A 22,025-nucleotide genomic window follows, 5' to 3' on the forward strand; every position below is an offset into this window, starting at 1 on the left:
CTGACCGCTACCGCGCACATGGTGACAGAATCTGTAAGAAAAGGTACATGAGAGTGTCAGAAGGAAGCATACGCCTATTTCGAAAAATTCCATTCCGGTCAGAGTAGCCCATCAAGCCGATTTCGAAAAGTGAGAATTTTAAGTAAAATCCGGTGAGTCGAGGATAGTTGCGGGTAGGTAGTACATTTCCTTCTCTGTTGTTCGCTGTTCCTTGCTAGTCTGCAGAGATACTGAATCAATATGGAACTATGTCTCATAGACGCACTTGTGAAGGGACGTTTGAATTTACACAATACGATTCTGTTGATTGATATTAGAATTTGCAATAGGGGTTATGTTATAGGTAAATTCCCAACGTAACAGTTCGTCCGTGAGCAAAAATCTATAGTTTTAATTTTGAAGATACTCGTTTTGTTTCGTCTGTAGCTGTCAAATGTAAATGTGTAGATTTTTCAGAATTCGTATAGAACACGAATGACTGTAGATTGCGAAAGATCTTCTGTAGGGGCAAAGCTTATCGTGAGTAGGAACACTGTTGGGAAGGGCGCCTTGATGAAGCAGCGCGCCATCGTTAAATGAAATTATCAGTATGCGGATCAGTAGGACAATGTTCGTTAGGGGGCCAGGATCCCAGAAGAAAGGACAGGACGCGCCTAAACGCCGTGTTAGCGATGTCAGCCGGATGGACGAAGCATAACAAATGCGCTAGATGGTTAGTTAATTTGGTTCACCATTAATTAATTAAGCTATGACTAAGTAATTGGTTGGACAGTCAACGTTGGCTGTCTCTTTGATCAAATAAACAAATAGGTACGCGGTGATTTCGACAAGCAAACCTCCGAACATTTCGGGTTCCGCAGTTTTTATGATGTGTATATATGTGTACTATTTATTTGACAAAGACCTAGTGGACTTAGATTTGTGGGACACATACAAATTGCGGAACTATACAACAAGTATATCATCAATAGAATGTTTTCCGGGCTCACTTCTTGGCAGCACGATCCTGTTACCTGTAAGTGATCGACATGTGTAATTCCTGTATGGCAGCAGGTACTATATACGTACGTCTTTACGCTCGCATCAGATCTGCCATCTGAAAGCGGTCCACTGTCAATAAAGGCGACGTAGATACGAGAACATTGTATCAGCTCCGTTCTGTCAGCCCTGCAGTATAATGTACAATTCGGTATCAACTCGAAAAAAAAAAGGCTCGTTATCACGATCAGCAGCGAGCAACAGTAGGTAAATACCGGTGCCGAAACGGAGATGCTAGATAGGAGTCATCACGATCTATTTTTAATAATTATTTTCGATCATGCTTGATTTGACTTACAAGAACTTACCATGTTTAGGCAGTCTATAGTTACTTTAGCAAGGCACAATTGAGAATTGTCACCTGAGTAATGATACTGGTCTGCTACCTTATTCGATTTTTTATACGCTCAAAATATAGAAGTAGTACATATGCGAGTAATGTTTGATGACATTAAACAGAGATTTTCACTTATTAAACAAATGTAGTTATGACATATTCTACATACGTATAATGTCCGTCCGCGTACGTGGGAACGTGGCCTTGTAAACCGTGTAAAACAAAAAAATAATATCTCGAGTTTGATCATTAATTGAGTTCCAGTAATTTTTTTTTTAATTAGTCCGCCGGTTGAAATCAGTACGCCGCGATGATACGTTTAACCCACATGTTAACTTCCTGTGATATATCTTGACTTTACTGTTCATTTAAAATACGCATTTTATTTGTATAAGTGTTTCATGAATGAAGATGTAGCTCACGAGCTTGAATAAAATGACAGCTGTCCTGGGTAAGCTTACCTCGGAGCACGTTCTGCCGTAATACCGGATCGTCGTGCGAACCCGGTAAAAGCTTGTTCATATATTATATATTATCTGATTATATACATCAGCGATGCGGTCGAGATGACATGCACAGAGCAGACGTACATCAGCACGATATGAGTTTTCCGTAAAAATGTCCGCCGAAGATTGAAAACGTATATAGATTACTTGCTTTATCATATACCATAGATCTGAATGATACTGCCAGTATTTCTTTGCTCGGAAAACCTCGAACGCGCGGACGAATTCGAAGCTTGCGGCAGTCGAATTTTGGGCTTTTACTGATGATCTGAAACTTTTGGTTTTCCTCTTGTGGATAATGATCTTAGCAACCATTAATGGATATATGTAAGTTCGCCAGGGATTCGACTTGGCAACCCAACTCGGTGGCCTGCAAGGATCGATTGTAATTCTTCCCCATAGGAAGTTCATGGTGCCAAAAGCCTTGGCACTCATGATGCAATGCGCAGACCAGAACGTTGAATAAAAAAAAAAAAAGATAAATATCTGATGAACTACGTGTACATCATGTAATATTAAATTCATTCATAAGCGGGATTTATAATGCTGTAGAATGTATTTAACATATGAATACAGATCTTGTTTGCCTAAGGCACACAACAGGTAAACGACATGAAATTTTTGCAAAAAAAATAATTTTCAATAGGCTCGATTTCTAGTTCAAGATGGCAGTTTCCGTTTCAACATACACATATAGCCCATGCATATGAATCTTCAATTCATAATAATAATTATAGGTACATACGAGTAAATGAGCGTGCTGTTCACCAGATGAACGTAGACGAGCGTAAGAACACAATAAAATCCTGCACTATTTCCGAGATTTTCACAACTCCTTATATCTTATAAACGAAGGTATGGTTAGGGGCATCGTTTCGAGGGTTGGTAGTACAAGACTTAACTATAGGCGTTACGGCCACGGGCCGTATGCCCTTTCGTTAGAAGCTAGATTTTCTTTCTCAGAGAGACAACTGAACACGCCTGTATTCTGATAGTAATTGTACATAACGTCTACTCCGTGCATGATAGGATTGCACATTGCGTTCAGCACTAACGGTGCGTCAGACAGATTATGGTAGATTTCATTTCGTGAGTGAACGATAGAAACACCTGAGACGTCCGTAGTGACCTTCAGAGAATTTTTCCGACAATATTTTCACATAAAATGGTCACTCGGACGTCATGCTCGATACGGGGTACAGGTATAAAAATATACAAAATACCAAATGTGTTCTGGTTAAATGCTGATGCAAGTGTGCAAGGAAAATTCCACTCCATCCGTTTGTTGTAAACGTTGTCATGCGCTGGCAATTTCCAGTCTTATTTGCTTCAATCAAGTTACAAACTTACCTTCAAAACGTTATATTTTCGGGCTATCGGTAAACCATTCAGTCCGATATCGTTTCAATCGATGGTATTACGTGCACATGGGTAAGATTGCGTATCATACGTATTTACAGTTCTCGCTCACGTTACGCTAAATTTTACGGACGTAAGAACGTTTAACGTGTGAAGATATGCATACATGAATTTGGCTTGATGCTTATGTATTAGAGCTGATTGACCCAGTCTGTATTTAGAATATTTTGTCTATCTAAAGTAACTAACTGTAATTTACGCGAGCCAACGGGAACACTACTGCACACAAGCTATTTATCTGTCTAACCCAAAACGACTCACTTTTGCTTGTATGCGTCAAAAATGGGCCCACTTATATTGAGAAGTGCTGTTTTGCTGCCGGTGATCGTAAAATGATCAATCCTGTAAATACTGACTGTTATGCCAGCTACACATATCCATTAAAAGCGTAAATCTTAATTGAGGACCGATATTCAAGACTATTATGATCCCCAAGTTCGTCCGGAAAGAGAAAATTATTTCTATAAAAAATAAATATAAGCCCCCCCCCCCCTCTCTTCCCCACAACTCTTGGCTTCATGGATAAGTCTATTTGCGGATTGAATCGTTTAGCTTGCGTTAGTTGTGGATGAAGGGTCGACAGCCGGCAAACATGGTAGTGCTCGAATCTAATAGACAATTTCAATGATGTGTTACGGCTAGCAAATTTCGTGACCTGGCACAAAGTTCATATCTGACAAAATTCTAGCAGCGAGGAACTTTGGCCACGTTACTTTCTATATTTCTACATTTGTTCACTGCGATCGATTAGGATTATAGTCATCCTATAAAAATCAGATCGCTGGACGTAATCCTTTCCTTACTCCAGAGTGCTCCTTGACCAAAACTAAAAATCACAAATTATGATAAAGAAACGATTAAACATGGGCCGAGTGCGCGTCGGCATCGCTAACCGTTTCGAAATAGATCAATAACTTTTCCCCCTTCGAACAACCTTTTTGGCAATCCGCAGGCATAGAAGTTTTATGTTTTTTTGCTCGATGATAATGTAGAAGATATAACTTCAAGTTTCTACCGTGTTTAGGATAGCACGCTTAGTTAGCACTTACCGTAAGATTACTATGCCATTGATTGGCATTTGTTTGTCACCCCACAACAATTATAATGATCACATCGATAAGCATTTTTCACGAAATATATATAGCTTGTGGCCAATAGAATCATACAATAGCATAATAATAATTGTTATAAAACACATAAGTGTTTGCACTGAAAGACACTTTTCGGTTTCATTGGCTGCGGAAAAAAATACTATTTAAGCTACAGCCTCTAGCCACACGTTGCAAGCATGTAAGACGCTGACGGACTTTAAACCACTTCCCCGCGACAGCGCGGTAGGTGACGTGTTTACGTCATAAACTTAAAAACGCGTGGCGATCGAGGTTCCAAGCCGCATGTAGACATGGCTCGTTTCGTGCTGGGAGCCTGTCATCTAAAGTAATACCTAGCGGCGTATCGAACACGAAAAACGTTTTTTAGACTCAGATATTTTGCGTTATGTTCGACGTATCAGAATCCCGAGATAGGGTCTCTTACAGAATCTCCAGATGTTGCCTGCACCAGCCATATTTCAAAGCACATGTATTTGTTCCGGCCATCGACATTGTGGGCTTGCGATCTCCTCTTGTTGAATCCGGCTTACGACAGATAGTCTACAGACGGATCAGACGAACTTCAACACGCAAGCACAAAGGTTACGGTACAATTGTTGTGGCCACCGCGACTGAGTACGATGAAACTAAGTTTATGCTTTGACATAGGAAGGCTAAGTAGGGCGTTTGGGGGCGGCATGCTTACTCGGGATAAATAAATTAGTCCGTTGAAAACTTTCAGATGATGCGGTAACGCTCATAGTTTAAAGTTAGCTAAATCTGTGATTCCATGATTTTTTTTTCCTAATATATGCCCTATGAAATAAGTCTTGATCGTTATAAGATACGTCGTTGAAATTATCAAATTTTCAATATACTTTTGGCTTTGGAAATAATTTCATGATCCGCAATAGATCATACGAAGTTAACATTCTTATATAGCTTACTGTTGACAATTGTCTCAATCGCCAAATCATTACGCCTATATAAATGGACGACTAATTGTCCTCGGCAAAATCTTTTAGTCTGCCTGTTTGCGTGGTCGTGCCAGCGCTAAATAGCTTCACAGGTGTGTTTTTACAGCGGTGTTTTCCTAAAGTTGGCCTGCGGCCTGTCATCATGTAAACCGTACACTCATGTCACTGTATACGTCACAGTCGCGTATTACAATAGCGCGTTCACCTTTGACTACTGCGAATACGTTTAGATAGATACGATGGAAGCGTCATAAAACAGGAACGAAAGCGTTCGATGATGCAATCTCGGACAACATCTACATCAATCTATATCTAATTAAAAGTGGATTTATTTCCGTATATATATATATATATATATATATATATACGGAAATAAATCCATCCACGGAAATATATTACATAATAAATATATAGCATTTGGAAAAGCTACATTTACTACTAAAATTACAGGGGTAATCGGCTGAGCGGGACTCAAAGGATAACGAAATCTGTATCTGTAAGTGTTACCATTAAATTGGACTCAGAACGAATAATCTTAACAAATGCCCCGCTTGTAGCTCTTGAGTCGTAATAACTCACAAAAGAGTAGGTCTGAGTAATAACTCCCTTATTTAACAGACGCGTATGTGATTGGTTTGTCCTCGAATGAAGGCGAGGTATTCGTTGAGGAAGTCCGATTCGGTTGTATTATGCCTGTCTACCAATCGTTCGTGTTCGGATCGGTGAGAGCGGTCCAGATCGCGTGTAAATAGCGCCACTGCTTAGGACAACGATCTGTATGTGATTGAAGGCTATTTTTCTTTAGGTAAGCGGTAAGAGTGCAATATTTCTACGCAGACTTCACCGGAGAATAAGTAGCCATACGTCAGAGGGTAACAGAATCTAAGTTGGAAATAGCTCGGCCAAGCATTTAAATTTATACCACCATTGATTTTTATCGTTTGTAGCTGTAATAGATTATAACTAAATAAGCCTTAATCCGGAATGACAGGAAAATAATCAATTCATAGCAAATTACTCATGTACATATATATAGTGCAAGAATAGGCAGGGCCCGTTTCTCAGAGGGCTAAATATATATATTAAATTAGCACACTCTTTCAATTTACTCGATTTAAGCCACGCGCTAGGACGAACTTATACGGTATGAGCACGAGCGGCCCGGTGGTATTGAACAGAACTTGTCCAATACATTTGTAAAAAGAGAACGCAAGCATCGGTATCACGTAATATGGGAATCGATAGTTTTAAAGAACCTTCTTTCACCATACCTTACTACTGATGGCAAATTCATATGTGTTTGGTGTTATATGCGCCTGTGATTGAACGCATTCATCGACCTTAGCTTGTCTAACTGAGGACTAGCTAATTGGATTTTCTTAATCTAGGAGTTGTCCTGCTTAAACTAGGCTACGGATAGCTTGTGACCAAGTTGCCCGTCAGCCGTCAGAGTTCTTTAATTTTGTATGCGTTCTCTTTGACTATGACGCCCGCATTAAGCAGCTCAAATGTATAAATCCTTTTATTAGCTAACCACAAGGCTTACCACCTTGATTGCCTTATGCTTTGCCCTATGTGACAGATAACACATAAGTGGCAAACTTGCCATTGATTTTGCACAGGTAGCTCTCGATGTCTACCAAATCTATACGGTTGCAGCTGTTTTTTTTTCACACCTTTTCTATACAATGCTCAGTTACAAGGCCATGAGCATAGCTCTGTGTTTGGTATAGGCCAGCAGTTTTGACGAAAATCCGCATGTTCTATTCTGCCAACATACGCAGGGCTTTAAAACAGGTGTTAAGGTAGCGGTAGTTATGTAATAGGTAGATTCGACCTATATAGAGTTCGACATGCTGAGTGGATGCTGACTCGAGGCATAGCTACGATTATTTCCTCTAGATAATGGATCTTTTCTAGACTAACTTTTATGAGATGATCAGTATGTAAAACGGCATGTACCGATTTGCAGGTGTAGCGAAGCGTAGACGCACGTTATCAAAGGCAAAAGTTCTCAGTACATTTTCCGGTGCATCGGCAAATCATCTAGTAAACTAACTTACGAGATAACATAAATAAATTAGCTTACAAATAATATATACTTAGGACGTAACAAACGTAAACTTTAACTGGATAGTTATCTTCAGCAGTGGCTCCATCTGTGATGTAGGTTCATTCCATTCGAGAATAGGTTTCTGTACATATCGTTCGCTCGGACAGAAAACGTTCGATGTGCCTAATTTCGTCAGCTCTTTTTTCTGGTAACTTCTAGTTCGAGTTACATCTTGCACAGTTGTACACAGACAATACTACCTTCGCCCTAAACTAACCCGTTAGGATTAAATTATCGTAATTATTTTATGCCCGAGTTGCTTACTGGTTCGCTTGAGCGTCCAACTGAAGAAACGGGCAACCCGCAAAATAACTTCATTCTTCGCGGAATAATTCTCACCGGACCGTCGAAGACTTAGCTACGATTCTCTGCTTTAATCTGTAGCATTTCGACTAAAGTCCTTACAACTAGCTGCCCAACAAATAAAAATGTTAAATAATCTTAACAATAATAAACCTATCTTGTTGTAAACGTGTCGCAAAAAATAAATATGCGATTACAGGAGAGTTTCTGAAAAATTAAATAAATTACAATGTTCCAATAAATACGATGATAGGAAAAAAGCTAATGCCAGTTTCAATAAAATCTCTACATCAATAAGTGATGCTTGCGCACGCAATACGGCCCTCAGCCCCGTGTCTACGTCAGTCGGCCATGAGGTAGTCCTCGTCGAGGGGTTCGACTTGTTAAGTTGTGACAGGCTGTGCTCGGTGCCTAATAAAGACTATTGACATTTTCGTAGCGTCGACCTTTCGTAGAAGCTACTACCGTCGACACTCACTAAACCATAAATAATACATACGCCGGAGCGACACTGCGATAGAACAAAATCTGAGTCGCTAGCCGTAGTTCGCTGTTAGATTGGGACAGAAGCCCACCCTAGCCTAAAGTTTTTTTTTTTATTAGACCCTAAAACTCCTGTCACTGCGGTTTAGATTCCTTCGGCCCAGTCAACAATAAAGCTGTTTTTCGGTGTCTTTTAAAGATATTTCTACGTTTTCCTATTAAATTACTATGTGACGCATTGCAGTGTATCCAGTACGTTGAAACCAACCGCTACGAGTGTCGAAGGTTGTCCTTTGTAATTCTGACGGCACGCACTGGTTATCCGTTGACCTAAACAGATAGTCAGAACGCGGCTTCCTCACGTACAAAGGCGGCTTGGCAAAAAAAAGACACGAGGAAAAACAGCAGTGGGTATAAATGGATATTTACAGATGCTTTAATCATTCTAATCTACTTTTTCATCATAAGACTAAGAACATGTTTTAAACTGCGCATGGCTTCCATGTTTTGTGTTATTAACTAATGCCATCTCGGGATAAGCGCATATATTGACAATAGCTGTGCCTTATAGGGAATACAAATTTAACAAATGTGATATCGAGGCATGGATTACTGGACCTGCGTAATCGTTTCATACATTATTTGCACGTACGTTCGTATTGTTGACAGCTATCTACCTATTCCTTTATCAGATTTGTTTTCAGATATTTATGTGTGTAGCTATAAATAGTTATGCCTGAGCCCAAAGACCACTGTCTGGAGAGTAGCACTAAACAAGCTCAATAATAAGAGTAATAATAACGCTACCGATGACCCTAATGATGCTCATTGTGTGTGTTACTCCGGATAGGCAGCCCAACCTCCACAACCCTCGCTCCACTTGTATGTTTTCCCATCTATAGCCCCTGTTCATTAACTTCTTGCTCTAATATATCGCCTGTAATTGTATCTCCGGTGGGCAGGACGTTGCTAGCGTGGTGTATGGTACGCTCCGCGGATAAAATAACTCCAGTCGATGTCTCCTTACACCCGCGCACACGCTCAAAACTACCCACCTCTTTTCACATCTGTTGCCGCTATTCTTGTCTCTTGCCCTTTTCCTCTCTCCGATTCTGTATATTGCGCAGGGCACTGCAAATAGAGGCGGCTATATCGGGGGTAGATCTACTTGGTTGATGGTGAGTACGACGATATCGATGCCCCCGCGGCTGTTGTTGATACTGTGAATGTTGTCATTGCTATTCTGGGTCGTAGTCGGCTGGCCGAATAGGGGTAGGTCGGGGCAGATCGGCGCCATCAAGTCGTGCATTGCTAGAGCTAGCCAGCAAAATGAGTCCGGTCAGTCGGGCGAGAGCTTAAGCACGTCAAGGTTTTACTAGTAGCACGTAAAAGCAAGAAGGCTACCGAAGTAAGACAAGCCACACTAAGGATTCGTTTAACCATATCTCTCGAAAGTTGAGAATCATGGCTAAATGAACGCGACTAATGGCGCCACACGAGTAACAACGGTAGTGTTGAAATTATTCTAGTCATAGCGTCGGCGGGAATCATCTCTACGACGCATGTACGTAAAAACGTGCACAGTAGTAAAACTTTCACGAACACATGTACGCGTACACAAATAACGGACAAACGTTCGTACAAACATACAGCTTATACAGCTGATGTTTATTAGTGCGAGCAAAGCGCATTGTCGAAAGCCCCATTTTCTTACTTACCGTTTACTGACGGAAATCCTATCTTGATATTAAAGGAAAAAAATCTTATTATGGTATAAGTAGGCCGGCTGGAAGAAGATGCTAGTGTATTTGCCTTTGAACGAAGTTCATATATACACAGTTATCGAAAGGCACGGTTGATAATGTGCCAAGTAACCGATGCAGAGGCCGGGCTATGTCGGACCGGTGGGAAAAAGGACACTTTCTTGCAAAAGGCGCATAGCCTTCCTCCTTCTAAGATCAGTTTTTCCGTCCTTCATTTCCGTGTGTGACACTGATCGGGGCCAGAGTCTAAAATGCCGAAGCAGACCAGTTGTAGGCAAGCCATTTGCGTGTACCGAAGGTAGCGACGAGGGCGACAACGGCTGGGCTCGTATGCCGCATTTTCCCTCTTTGTCGAAATTTGTTTATCATCATACCTCTTGCGGAAGAAGGGAAGATACGGCAGGATGTGCAACGGTGGTCAGCGCCGGATTAGCGGGTGCGTACCCTCCTTTCCTACTACGTTTTAGCCAAGCATGTAGATCACTAGTAGTGCGAGGCATAGAGCTACTGCCTAACGAGCGTCGCCAAATACCACCTCTGTGTCGACAGACGACGGAGGCAAATCTTTACCTTCATAAGAAGCAGCAACCGCCGAACGCAACACAGCTTACAGTTGTTCGCAGGTATCAGCGTAGCGCCACCATCTGCGGCTGTGGCGCCGGCGGTGACACAACCGGCTAACCTAACCGCCGTTTATCTTTCTTTTTTCCATCCATCCCTAGTCCTTCGCCCACCTACAACTCCTACACTTATTCTCACACTGTTCTGCGATTGGCGTAGAAGACGACCGATCGATTCCCACGTACTTATGTGGCTCTTGCGTAGGTGCTGTGCCATTACTGCTGTAAGCGTTAGCCGCTGCTATGAAGGTGCTTCGTAAGATATGCCTCTTTATCATTGTAATCATAACCATGATCAACACCAAAACAATTATCATCATTATTGCAGCCGTATCTGCTTTCATTGGGAAAGTTTTCTAAACTACGCTGAGGTCGAAGACCTCCTTTTAGGCTGTTTTTATTGCGAAACTCCTCCGTGGTCTGACACATACATCCAAACAGACGCAAAGACCCGTCCAAACGAATAGCAGCAGCAATACGTGATGCGCCGGTTAAATCTCAGGCGACGGCTGTAAATGAGGGTCACGTGCTAGATAAAAGCAATGGGTAGTTGACACAAAGGAAAAGGCTGCAAGCTGAAGTGTACCACATAGACAATTCTTACATTCTTCGGTGCTTGTTACCATATTGATCATAACCCAGATATATCTAGCTATAAAAGGATCTTTACATTCGTCCCAGACCCTCAACTAAGAACATCCGCGTCTTCAGCTTCGCTTCGACATTGCTACAGAAGTTGTGAAGCATACTTTGTGTACACTCAGATAAATATATAGTTTTTGATGGAAAGTCATATGGGGGGAATCATGTGGTAGCCATAAGGCTAACCAATAACGAATGACATATGCAGTATGGTCTGATCCAATATAACGTCACTCGACCTTATTTAACCTGACCTAAAAACGGTATCATTTCTGCATATAACTATTTTTGACGGTTTCTTTGTGGTGTTGCAATAACGTCTTCCTTGTTTCCTACGTAAATTCAGCATATTATTCAGCATATATTGGCCGACTCGTAAGATACGTAGCAATTAGCCAGTATGGGGTTGCCCATATGCGGCCCAATGGGAAGTAGTAATTAATTTGCGACCCACAGAATCGACCGCTTAACCACACGACCAGCGTTCATGAGATATGAACAATGAGTCTAGAGCTTGTATCTAGGTAAGCGGCGAGCGAAATGCAACCAAACATCTACATGGATACCAACTACACTACCTAAAGTAAAAACGCTGGCGCTGTCTCTGGAATGCTATTGGAAGATTCTATTAATCTGGCCACCTATTTTCCTTTTAACAACAATAGTATCATATTGTCGTACATATAAGAGGTATCCTTCTCATTCAGGTTCGTTTACCTAAGAAATAGGACCTTTACACGTACGCGTATCAAGGACCTATGTATGTATATATGCGTTGTACCTGAGCATGCAGTTGAAATTACGGGAACATCGTCGGCCTACACACAGTCAACAACTGGATTTGTGGACATCACTAGAACACATTCTGCTTCACAAAACTATACGAAAATTAGTAGTTAGCCGAATTCGTAGATTCTATATGTTCAAGGATCCTCCCATATCCGTCTTTCCCAAATATGTATCCGCTTTGTCTATCTTGACTGTGTATCGGAGCCGATAGCTGCCGAACGAAAAAGCATTCTTATTGTCAATACCACAAGGCATTGGGGTCCACCACTGCTGAGTCTGTGGACATCGCTCAACGGCGCCTAATATCGTTGCCCGACTACACGTTAGGTCATTAGTCAGCCTGTCTGTCTTACCTACCCTATCTATCTAGAAGTTCCTGCCCTTTGGTAACGGCAGTAGTAGTACTAATAGCCGAGAAGGATTTGGTAGTTACACGCTATCACAGAGTGACGAAGGGCCCTTGGCGCCGAACAGCTAAATCTGACTCTAACTGGAAGAAAGAGAGATGCGGATGCACGCATTCAAGATACATCTCTGTAGCTGCATTCGCTCCTGCGATCGTCCGAGCTCACGTACCGCAGCAACTTCCCGCACGAATGGATTCACCACCTGCACGCGCTCAAGGCAGCGAAAGCAACCGAGGCTGGAACAGCAGCAGTATCGCTCTCTCCACTAGCAGCGGATAAGGACCGCTCGAAGACGTCAGCAATGACGTCACCAACGCGAACTAAGTTTGTTATTGGGAAAACGCTGTTGTCGGACGTATTGGTGGATCGGTCTTACGTATGAGAGATTAGGTTTCGGGCGAAAGGATAGGGCTTGAAGTGCTAGGACTCTCTCCATATCCTGACAGGGTTGGATAATACTGGCAGTAAATAGCGGCAACGTATGCAGCAGCCGACGATGCGAGCACGCCTAGATAGACTGGCAGCCGGCTTCGGAAGCATCGCGATGATCTTGTAAAAGATCTTGGCAGTCGGACCCTTTTATCTGTTTCCATAAGCGTTCTGGTGCTGCAGGCTTGCTGTCAGTCGTTCGTAGCCAAATTTTCAGTAGAAGGTCACTCGTTGACTCTTTGCCGGCAGAAACCTTGGCCTATGCCTTGATTTAGTAAGTTTGGCAAGACAATTCAAAAGCCGGATGGCGATTCGTGCTTTCCGTAACTACCGAGTGGCAGTGACGCTTGTCGTTGTAAGGGGCCAAAATGAGGCAGCGATACTGATAGTCATGGAGCTGGCAATGGCCATGGCTCTGGGGGGTAGCAGCAGCGGCAACGTAGTGACGGGGAAAACAAAAGCTAACAGAGAGTAATTTTCATTCTCGTTTAGCGTCTGACTGTTCCAACGCTTGACTGACTCTCGTTCACGAACGTTTACTTGTAGCACTGGCTCTTCTTCTTTTGAATATTCTCAAAAAACGCTACCGTCATTTTTACCCCGATACAAGAACGTAAGACATAAGATGCTCGTTCTCTCTGAAGACGAACGCTTAGGCGCACTATCTTAGTATCTATGGGTATTGCTAATAGTAAGGTCTGTCTGAAAGTACTTAATACGAATTGTGATGTACCCCCACGCGAATACATTGCACGGGTCGGATGTTTGTTTTGCTAGCTAGCTAGCTAGCGATAAAGCTTTGTGTTTGAGCCCTGAATGTTGTTGCTTTCTAATCCGATATGCGTGTTACCGCCGGTGGCGCCGGCCTGTCCCTCTTCTTACGTACACCCAGTAATAAAAAAAAAACGGGATATGAGATTTGCCGAGGGCAAATACAAGGTCTCGTTTTGTTAAGAATAGTAACTATGTTTTCATACATAAAGGATATACGTATCGTGGAGCTATGCAGTCATCCATAAAAGTCATATTTCGCAGTGTAAAAAATAACGTAATGATAAACACACCGATTTACATATTTCACAGAGGTTCCCATGAAGTGGACAGCGTAAACAACAAGAGTCTTAGCGGTTCCCTTGTACGTATGATCATCTACCTCTATATAATGCATATGTTATATATATATATATGTCTGAGAAATTGTTTAAATGACGCCCAAGAGCTATTTAGAAGTTATAATAGTTAGCTTATTTCGTAATTTAATTTCATAATCATAATTTATGCGTCTGTAAGAAGTGAATTCGATTAGGATTCTAATGACTCCTTTGGGGCATATGTACACGCCTGCACCAAAGCGGAGGTAGAATATACGTCTGAATCTTCCGAATATCGCTTAGGCTTTTAACTTATCTTTTATGTTCCTGCTCTATGTGAAGTTTACATCACAGTGCAGGTTTCTAAGTTGTAGCTCGGCACTTAATTTTTCACGACTAGATCTAGATAGACGAGAGGGTTGTTCTGAACTATAAAGTGGTAGCTTACATTTAGAGAAAATCTATCTTTTTTGGGTACTCTAGCGTCGTTTGGGTCTTGCGCCTTTGCATGATAAACCTAAGCTTAGCTTGGACTATTTACAGTATGCCTACGAAACGTCCCTAACATCAGTCATTAATTGTTTTTTGTGAAGTTGCTTACTGACAACGATAGTCTAAGCACACGAAATCAGAAGGTATTCTATTTGCAGCTAGGCCATAAAGTATGTAAACAACATTCATAATAAAAATGATAGTAATCATATATATATATATATATATTCGTGTTTAAAATTATATATATATATATATATATATATATATATATATATATATATATATATGTGTTTTTTTTACATGCAATGCAAAATATGCAGCACAATACTCGTATGAATATATTTACAGGAAATTATTACCTATAAGGGGCTTCTTTCGTTCCCTTTTGCTATTGGAGATTTATAACCGGAACACACACCTCGTGTAAACTATCTGCTTGAAATTCTAGGCTCGAAATCTAATAAAACCACTATATTTCTCATGCTAGTTTTGAAGGCCAACAGCTCAGGAACAACTTTACTATTCGAGCAATGAATATGATAAGTTTATCCTCGATCTGTACCTGGAGTCAATTAACTTGAAAATGTTCACTATTTTTGGCTAGCTTCCCTCGCTTGTTTACTGCACTGGCGCGGATCAAAATAGACGGAATCACTCTGTTAGGACATGATGATAGTTGGTAAGTTAACCACCCCAGCATTACATTTTCTGGAGTACTTATCAGCGGAAAAGTACCACTGCTTGCAATTTTGTTCGTGGACGTCTTCAAGAACTTCCGAGGAAATAACAACGTATGTACTACAGAAAGTAAATCGAATAACGCTTTAGCAACTGTTATAGGTAGCGGAACAAGTGAGATTAGCTGGGTGATGCTCTATGTTGGGCTGATTGTGTATCTTGACAAGCACTATCAGTGCTCGTCCATGAAACTCCAATGTATTTAGTAAACATATATAGCTGAACACGATTTTATACGGTAGATATTCTACTTGCACAAATACATCGGAGTATTTCAGCTATGCATGCTTTGTATGGTGCATAGTGGTGTACGGGTAAAATTTTTCGACTCACGTAAAAACCGTATTCCTTTGTTTTCAACTGTCACAGTTATTTCTGTGCGGATAGAACTTAGATCCGGCCTGTTTTGAAGTCTGTTGCGTTTCCGATTTCTGATATGGCGCATTATAAATTGACCAATTTCATACGATGCTTTTTCTTTTTTTTTTTTTTAATTTGGATCAACTGTACCAGTTTCCCGTACAAATTAAAACCGAAAATCGTATATACAATGCAACGCCTCTAACCCAAAACCTGTCGTAACTTTAAGTATTTCCAAGACACTGGATCCTTTTAACTAACTAACTAATAAATCTCTTTTATCAAATGCAGGAAGAAAACAGTCCAAAGAGTACCTCGACTCACTACAGGTTGCAGTGCTACTATGGGAAATATTGAATACTGTTCATTATCACTAACTAAGGTTGTCCTGTTTTGGTTCCTTGGTTCCGTAGCAATCAGCTCAAGCAGCTTTCTAAACGTATGTTGAATCAATCGAAAAATACCTCATTCAATTTAGAATATCAATTTAATCACTTTGACTCATAAAAGAAAATTTAATCAATTCATTACAAAATGTTCTGACAGGCAAAGTTTCCCTTATAGACAAATAATAAATGTTAATATAAAACAGGAGACGTATAACCGTCCCTATAAAATGGCACAGTAATTCACAGATGATCTGTAAATGAATGAATTGTTTTTTTTTTTATTTCTATTAGCAAACTTCGAAATGGAGCGCAATGAAGTTCATTAGGTCGACAGTCTTTTTCAGCCCTATGTTCTCGATGAAGTTTGCAGACGAAATTGATTTCTGATCGGTTCGTGACACATATTTAAATCAAACACATTGGATACGTGTGCATGCAACCTGTTTACCTTCTGATAGCTGTTTGCTGCGTTCTGCTAATCATCATGCATTATTAGTAACCCTACAACGTTTTATAATTCTTCAAAAAAGCACGTTTTCGCCTGTATTCGGTCCTTGCTGTTCTTATCGACTTCAGCAGTGTTTTGCAGGCTCGGACGAAACAGACGCCCTTCGTACGCTGTCGCGCCGATAAGCTGAAGTCATTGATGGCACATACGGCACGCAGCAGCGTGATTATACCAAAGCTGATTCTATCGAAACGAAGATAATATGTACCTTTATAAAGGCACCTGTTCATAAGGACGAAAATAAGTGTTTCATTTTTCGAACAACGTCGAGCAAGTTCGCTCACAAGCTCAATAGTTCGATGTGTTTCTAATTCTATCTAATTTAGAAAAATAGCTTTAGCACACGACACAGTAAAATCCCCTTGGTAGTTTATTATAGAAGAGTGTGTCCTGTTAATAGTTCCATCCTAGCATCATCCGAGTTCGACCACGTTCTTGAAAACCTTCCGAAGAACAGAGCACCGTCCATTGCCCATCTGCCGTCTAAACGTCTACTTAGATATCGTTATGTTAGATGTCCCACTTCTTCAAGTTCTTGCACTGTTTTCTTAGGAAAAAAACATATGAACCACGACATCATTACGTGCACGAACAGAGAAAAGTCAAAACAGCTTGTTCCGCAAGTACAACAGAGATTGGGAAAGTTGGCAGACTTTTAGACAATCGTGATTCAGGACACCGCAAAAAATCCCCATTCACCTTAACCCAGTTTCCTTACACTCAAATTTTTCTACTAACCACCAGTATTGCTGGGATTTACGGCTATATTAAGCGTAGTATTGACTTTAATGTTTTGCTTTCTTTCATGCAGGTACTCCTATCTAGCTCGACGTCCGCTGAGTTTCATCCGATTAAATTTTGCCTTTAGAACTCCCAAGCTGTTGTCGTTGTTGTTGAATCATAGTTGGATCATAGTTTTCGCTATGAAGTTTCGTATCTAGCAGGCGTACCTTTATAATAATAACAACTAACAAAATGTATAGTTGTCGTTCTACGGCTGTCTAATGCAATAGGATGCTTCGCCCATTACGCCTCACTGTATTTAACTTCTCTGTGACTTTGACTGAATTACAATGTTATTGCCTAAGTGGACCTACAAGGTTAGGTTCAAAGAGTGTCAGTGTTTTATGAAATGAATGGCCATATTGCGCGCTGACCAGAACACTAATTTTTACAATTATTACATTAGAGAACATGTTTTTTGTACAATTAAACTTTATTGATTAGCGCTAGCTTCGCGTTTCACAAAATACGGAGACATGTGGACACATTTAAAGTGAGTCGTCAAAATGCTTACGGTAGTACGTGTATTGCGTCACGTCTGAAATTGTGGATATATTTTACAGGAAGTTAATTTAGTAAGTTGTGCAAACCATCGTAGTTAATCGCGGAAATCACTGTCACTTAAACTATAGTTGAGTAGGACACGATCGCAGTATGACACACCTGCATTCTATTGATAATGAAAATATTTTTGGCGGAAGAGGTAGTCGTACATATGGCCCAATGAGTATTGGCTTTACTTTCAGCACATACAAGCAAAGAATATCCCGTCGAGAGAGAATCGAGTTATTTAATTGTAGCAACGGCTACAGCAGCGGTAGCCCGAAATATCCGGATGCTTGATTAATGCGGTCCTGTTGTCGGTTGCCGATGCCTGATCACAAAAAAATCAGGCTGGTCCAACTTAACTATGGCGTCAGGGAATAGCGGTTCGCAAAACGTTGACGAGGTCGTAGTAAAGCAAGCTTCGAACTCGAACCCGATCACCTATTGTTAAGCGAAGTAGCGCAAAGCAGTTGTTGAAATCTATAGAATACATATGAACAAAATAACTATTGAAAACATCTGTAGACGCTCAAACGAAGATGTGTGTACGAAGTGCCTTTTGAAAGTCCGTATCTAGATACCCTAGATAGTGCTAAACGGGGTAGCGTTCCAAATGTTACCATGTTTCTTTCAAAATATTCAAAAATGAATCGCTGACCCTAATGATTCGAGGTATCTAGGCTTATTTTGGCCTTTCGCCTGCAGTCCCCGATATTAGAGCTAACTAATTTCCGTCACCCCATCATAAAAATTTAGCTCCGCCGCTATGTATGTCTATGTACATTTCGGGGCACATTATGCAATATAGGGAAAATCTCTTGGAACATTGAGGTTTTGGCGCATGACTAATTTCTTGCGGATCTATTTCTTTATTATATCTCTTTGAATGTCGGCTGCTATATAAATATGTATTTACAGAATAGCCACTTAGATGAACGGAACTAGAAAGATGTTCACAACTTTTCAGGCATTCTGTAATCCCTAATAATAGCTATTGTGAATTATCTTTATTATAGAACATTCATTTTTCTCTTTGTAAGTAATAAGAAGACCATATTTGTAAAATATCTCATAGCAATCAGATCTGTTCACCTGAGTAATACAGCAGAATATGCACCTCCGGGGGGGGCCATGCGGGGAGGCTAACGATGCGAATGAACTCCGAAAGTGAGCTTCAAGCCTCGTATTTGTACGCCTAGCTTGAAGAGTCGCTGGGAAAACATGCAAAAGCTACGACAAGATAACAAAGCCCATCCTTTCTGAGTAACGTTTTCCGTGCGACATAGTAAAACTTCTGTCTCAGAACACAACAATTTGAAATGACGTATTTCTTTTATCTGGCACTCTCTTCCTTCAAAAATAACGTCATAACTCAATCAAAAAGAAACGGTAGCGAATATTAGCAATACTGAATATAGGATAGAAATGTATATTTCACGTTATCTTGTAGAAGATGCCTAGCGTAAACTCCTACTTACTGATACTAACATATCAACGGATTTCAAAAATATATTAAATCACTCCGAGGCTAGTTTTTTTTTTCTTTTTTTTTTCCCATATATTCATTAGTTGCGCATTGCGTAGAGCGCGACGGGAATTACAATTTTAGGCACCTTTTACACGTAACTTGGGTTTGCAGATCGAAGTTTCGACCGAAAAATATGAAGAGGCATTTAGGAAATAGGAACGATGTTTAGGTCGGACAATCTACGTTAATGAGTTTAGAGAGACAAAGAATTTGTGATTTTGTACGAACCAACGGCGGTCTAGGGTACTGTTTGTGTTGCCTTAGCTAAGGGATGTCCTGGACGCCTCAAGTGTTGGACAGACCAAGTTTTAACGAAAACAAACAAAGATTGTCTATTCAGTGGACTGATACGAACGCTAGCGAACGTTCTCTGATAGCACATGTATATGTTGTAGAGGTTCCGTGATGCGTCGGCTACTAGATTATCACTTCTTGTTGGCTCGTTTGATAGCGATTTGGTTTGAAACGAGTTCGCTAGTGTTAGTCTAACGACTTATTTCTAAAATGATCGTCTGAATCTAGTTTCGTATCTCTACGCCAGCCATTTGGCATGGAATAGCGGTACATTCGCCAGACAAATCAAGATTCTGCCGCTACCATAAAAGAACATATTCTAAGCGTCAAGTTGGTAGTAGCGATAAATGTCCCATAAAATCGTGCAAGTTATCAATAAACATCTACGAACTCGTCGTAGTGCTATCGCTCTACCCCTGACATCACCTAGGTAGGGGAACGACCCCTTTTGCTGTAGCTACGAGATAGTGCCTTCGTCTATCGCAATACGGTCAATTAGAAACCGTCACGAATATAAATTCGGACTCCAATCTCCCAGTTGAGGCACAAAGAGCTTTAGCAAAGCTTCTTAGCTAAACTGCGTATAGGCCTTTTTCTGTTTCGCGACAGCATAATCCGTCCTTCACAGCTGATATGAATGCTCCTCCTTTCCTTATTAGGTGTTTAGTGGTTCGTTTCAAGTTATTATGGTAGCGATCTAGGCGCTGAAGGTGATTCAACAGAACATTAACAAAAAACAACTCTAGGTAAAACTTCGTTTGCAAGATTTGCTTGCTCGATTTGCTAAATCGATCTGCTCTTCCAACAGCATCGAAAGCCTTTTTCTAGTTACATTTCATTAGAAATGCCACCTTCGTAATAACAGTGCGCCAACCTAGCAAGACAGAAGCGATTACTTAATTACAGGTTAATTAAAACTAACGAGCGACTATTTTTTTTAGAGTAGTTATTTTTGAAACAGAGCCAGCCAATGTTGACTTTTATTTTGGTCTTTCGATAAATTTAAAGAAGTTCCTTTATTTGTGTTAGGCGGTCAGGACGTATTGCGATACAGAAGTACGACAAGTCTAATTAGCCATAAGCAAGTGAAGTCCGTGTTTTGTTTGTTGTTTGTATGCTCAACTTGACATTATATAATTCCGAAGTAGGCCGTTGCCTTTATTCACTGGTGTTTTGTTATGAACGATATTAAAGGCCCTACTTGGGAGAGAGAGGTACATGAATTACTCTTTCCAAAACCTCAGTGACCTCTCTCGGCAGGAAATTGGCAGAGGGCTTTGGTTGCGTTAGCGCATAGAACATTTCTACTGCATAATTAGCTTATTCTGACGACATTAGCGATAAAATAACACAGTAAATCTTTGAAGGTGTAGGAGTAAAAAATGATTTGTCTGGCGGGTTCTATAGCAAATTTGCGGCCACATGGACATTTTGATTGGTACTTAGGTAGTTTGGCTAATATTGTGTTTACATTGGGATCAAACAATCAGGCGTTTATAAAAATCACCATTCAAAGCAATTAACGCAACCATCTGACAGGGGTCAGACACAAATCGATCTTTCGTCCAAGTTTGTCGTGTAGCAACCAACTATGATACAACTGCTATCCCCTTTAGGGCCCAAAGATAGGAACCATTCGTATTAATCCCGCAAAGCATTCCGAGGAAAACGTGATCGAGGAGGATATTCTTAAATTCTCAGTTTAATAATATCACGATTATTATCGAAGTTTTCTTGATTCCAGTTTGAACATCGAATGCTACCTTCATTTTCTGTTTGAGATAAAAACTTTTAACTTCTTTAAGCTTCTTACCTAACCGCACAAACTACAACTCCTTCGTGAATGCCTCAGAACGATTTCCATTCCGTTCTCTTCGCACGCTCCTTTCGTTATCTAGCCAACACTGATCCACTGCAACCTTTCTCTCCAGTCAGATTTCTCCAAATAGATATAACTGACACTGAACTTGTCCAGCGTATCGCAGGCGTTATGCAAACGTACTTAGGCAGGCGCCGCCGTGTCCTCTACTTTTGGACCGTACACAGCAAGTTCTCCTCTACTGAAATCGGGTAGCAGCAGCATCGGGGGTGACAGATTTTATTTTTCCATTTAACCACGACCCCATCAGCAGCGCCAGCCAGTTAGGGCACCTTTCGACCCCCAGAATCCTTTTCTTTTTCTGTCCTGTGGAATCCCTAAACTACTTCTACTACCACCACGAGTACCGTCGTCAAAGCAGCTAGCAACCTTCCTTCTTTCTCCGAAGCTCCTCGAACATGCTTCCTTGTCGTCGTAATACCCCTGCCCCGTTGCTTTTATTCCCGCCTGCTTCCCTTCCATAAGAGATGAGCTGCCCTTAGAGAACGTCTATAAGG

At 40.9% G+C, this 22,025-nt stretch overlaps 1 protein-coding gene across 16 annotated transcripts in view; it reads right to left on the reverse strand.

Moving 5' to 3' along the window:
• The window catches only part of LOC111245917 (uncharacterized), a 140,967-nt gene that overhangs the window by 62,896 nt on the left and 56,046 nt on the right, over positions 1-22,025 (reverse strand). For 6 of the 16 annotated variants that reach the window (XR_015320111.1, XR_015320109.1, XR_015320108.1 and 3 more), the window contains 2 exons: positions 18,920-19,057; positions 17,694-18,268 (listed from right to left, as the gene is read on the reverse strand). The exons of 2 other annotated variants lie outside the window; for them this stretch is intronic. Coding sequence is in view for 4 of the 14 variants with exons in the window: in XM_086978877.1 (XP_086835003.1) it covers positions 18,125-18,268; positions 18,920-19,057 (282 nt within the window). In the remaining 10 variants the exon portion in view is untranslated. 8 more of the 16 variants (XR_015320115.1, XR_015320112.1, XR_015320110.1 and 5 more) reach the window with 6 other exon arrangements.

Source organism: Varroa destructor, unplaced genomic scaffold, assembly GCF_002443255.2.
Source record: "Varroa destructor unplaced genomic scaffold, Vdes_3.0 BEIS01000002.1, whole genome shotgun sequence".
Taxonomy (NCBI): domain Eukaryota; kingdom Metazoa; phylum Arthropoda; class Arachnida; order Mesostigmata; family Varroidae; genus Varroa; species Varroa destructor.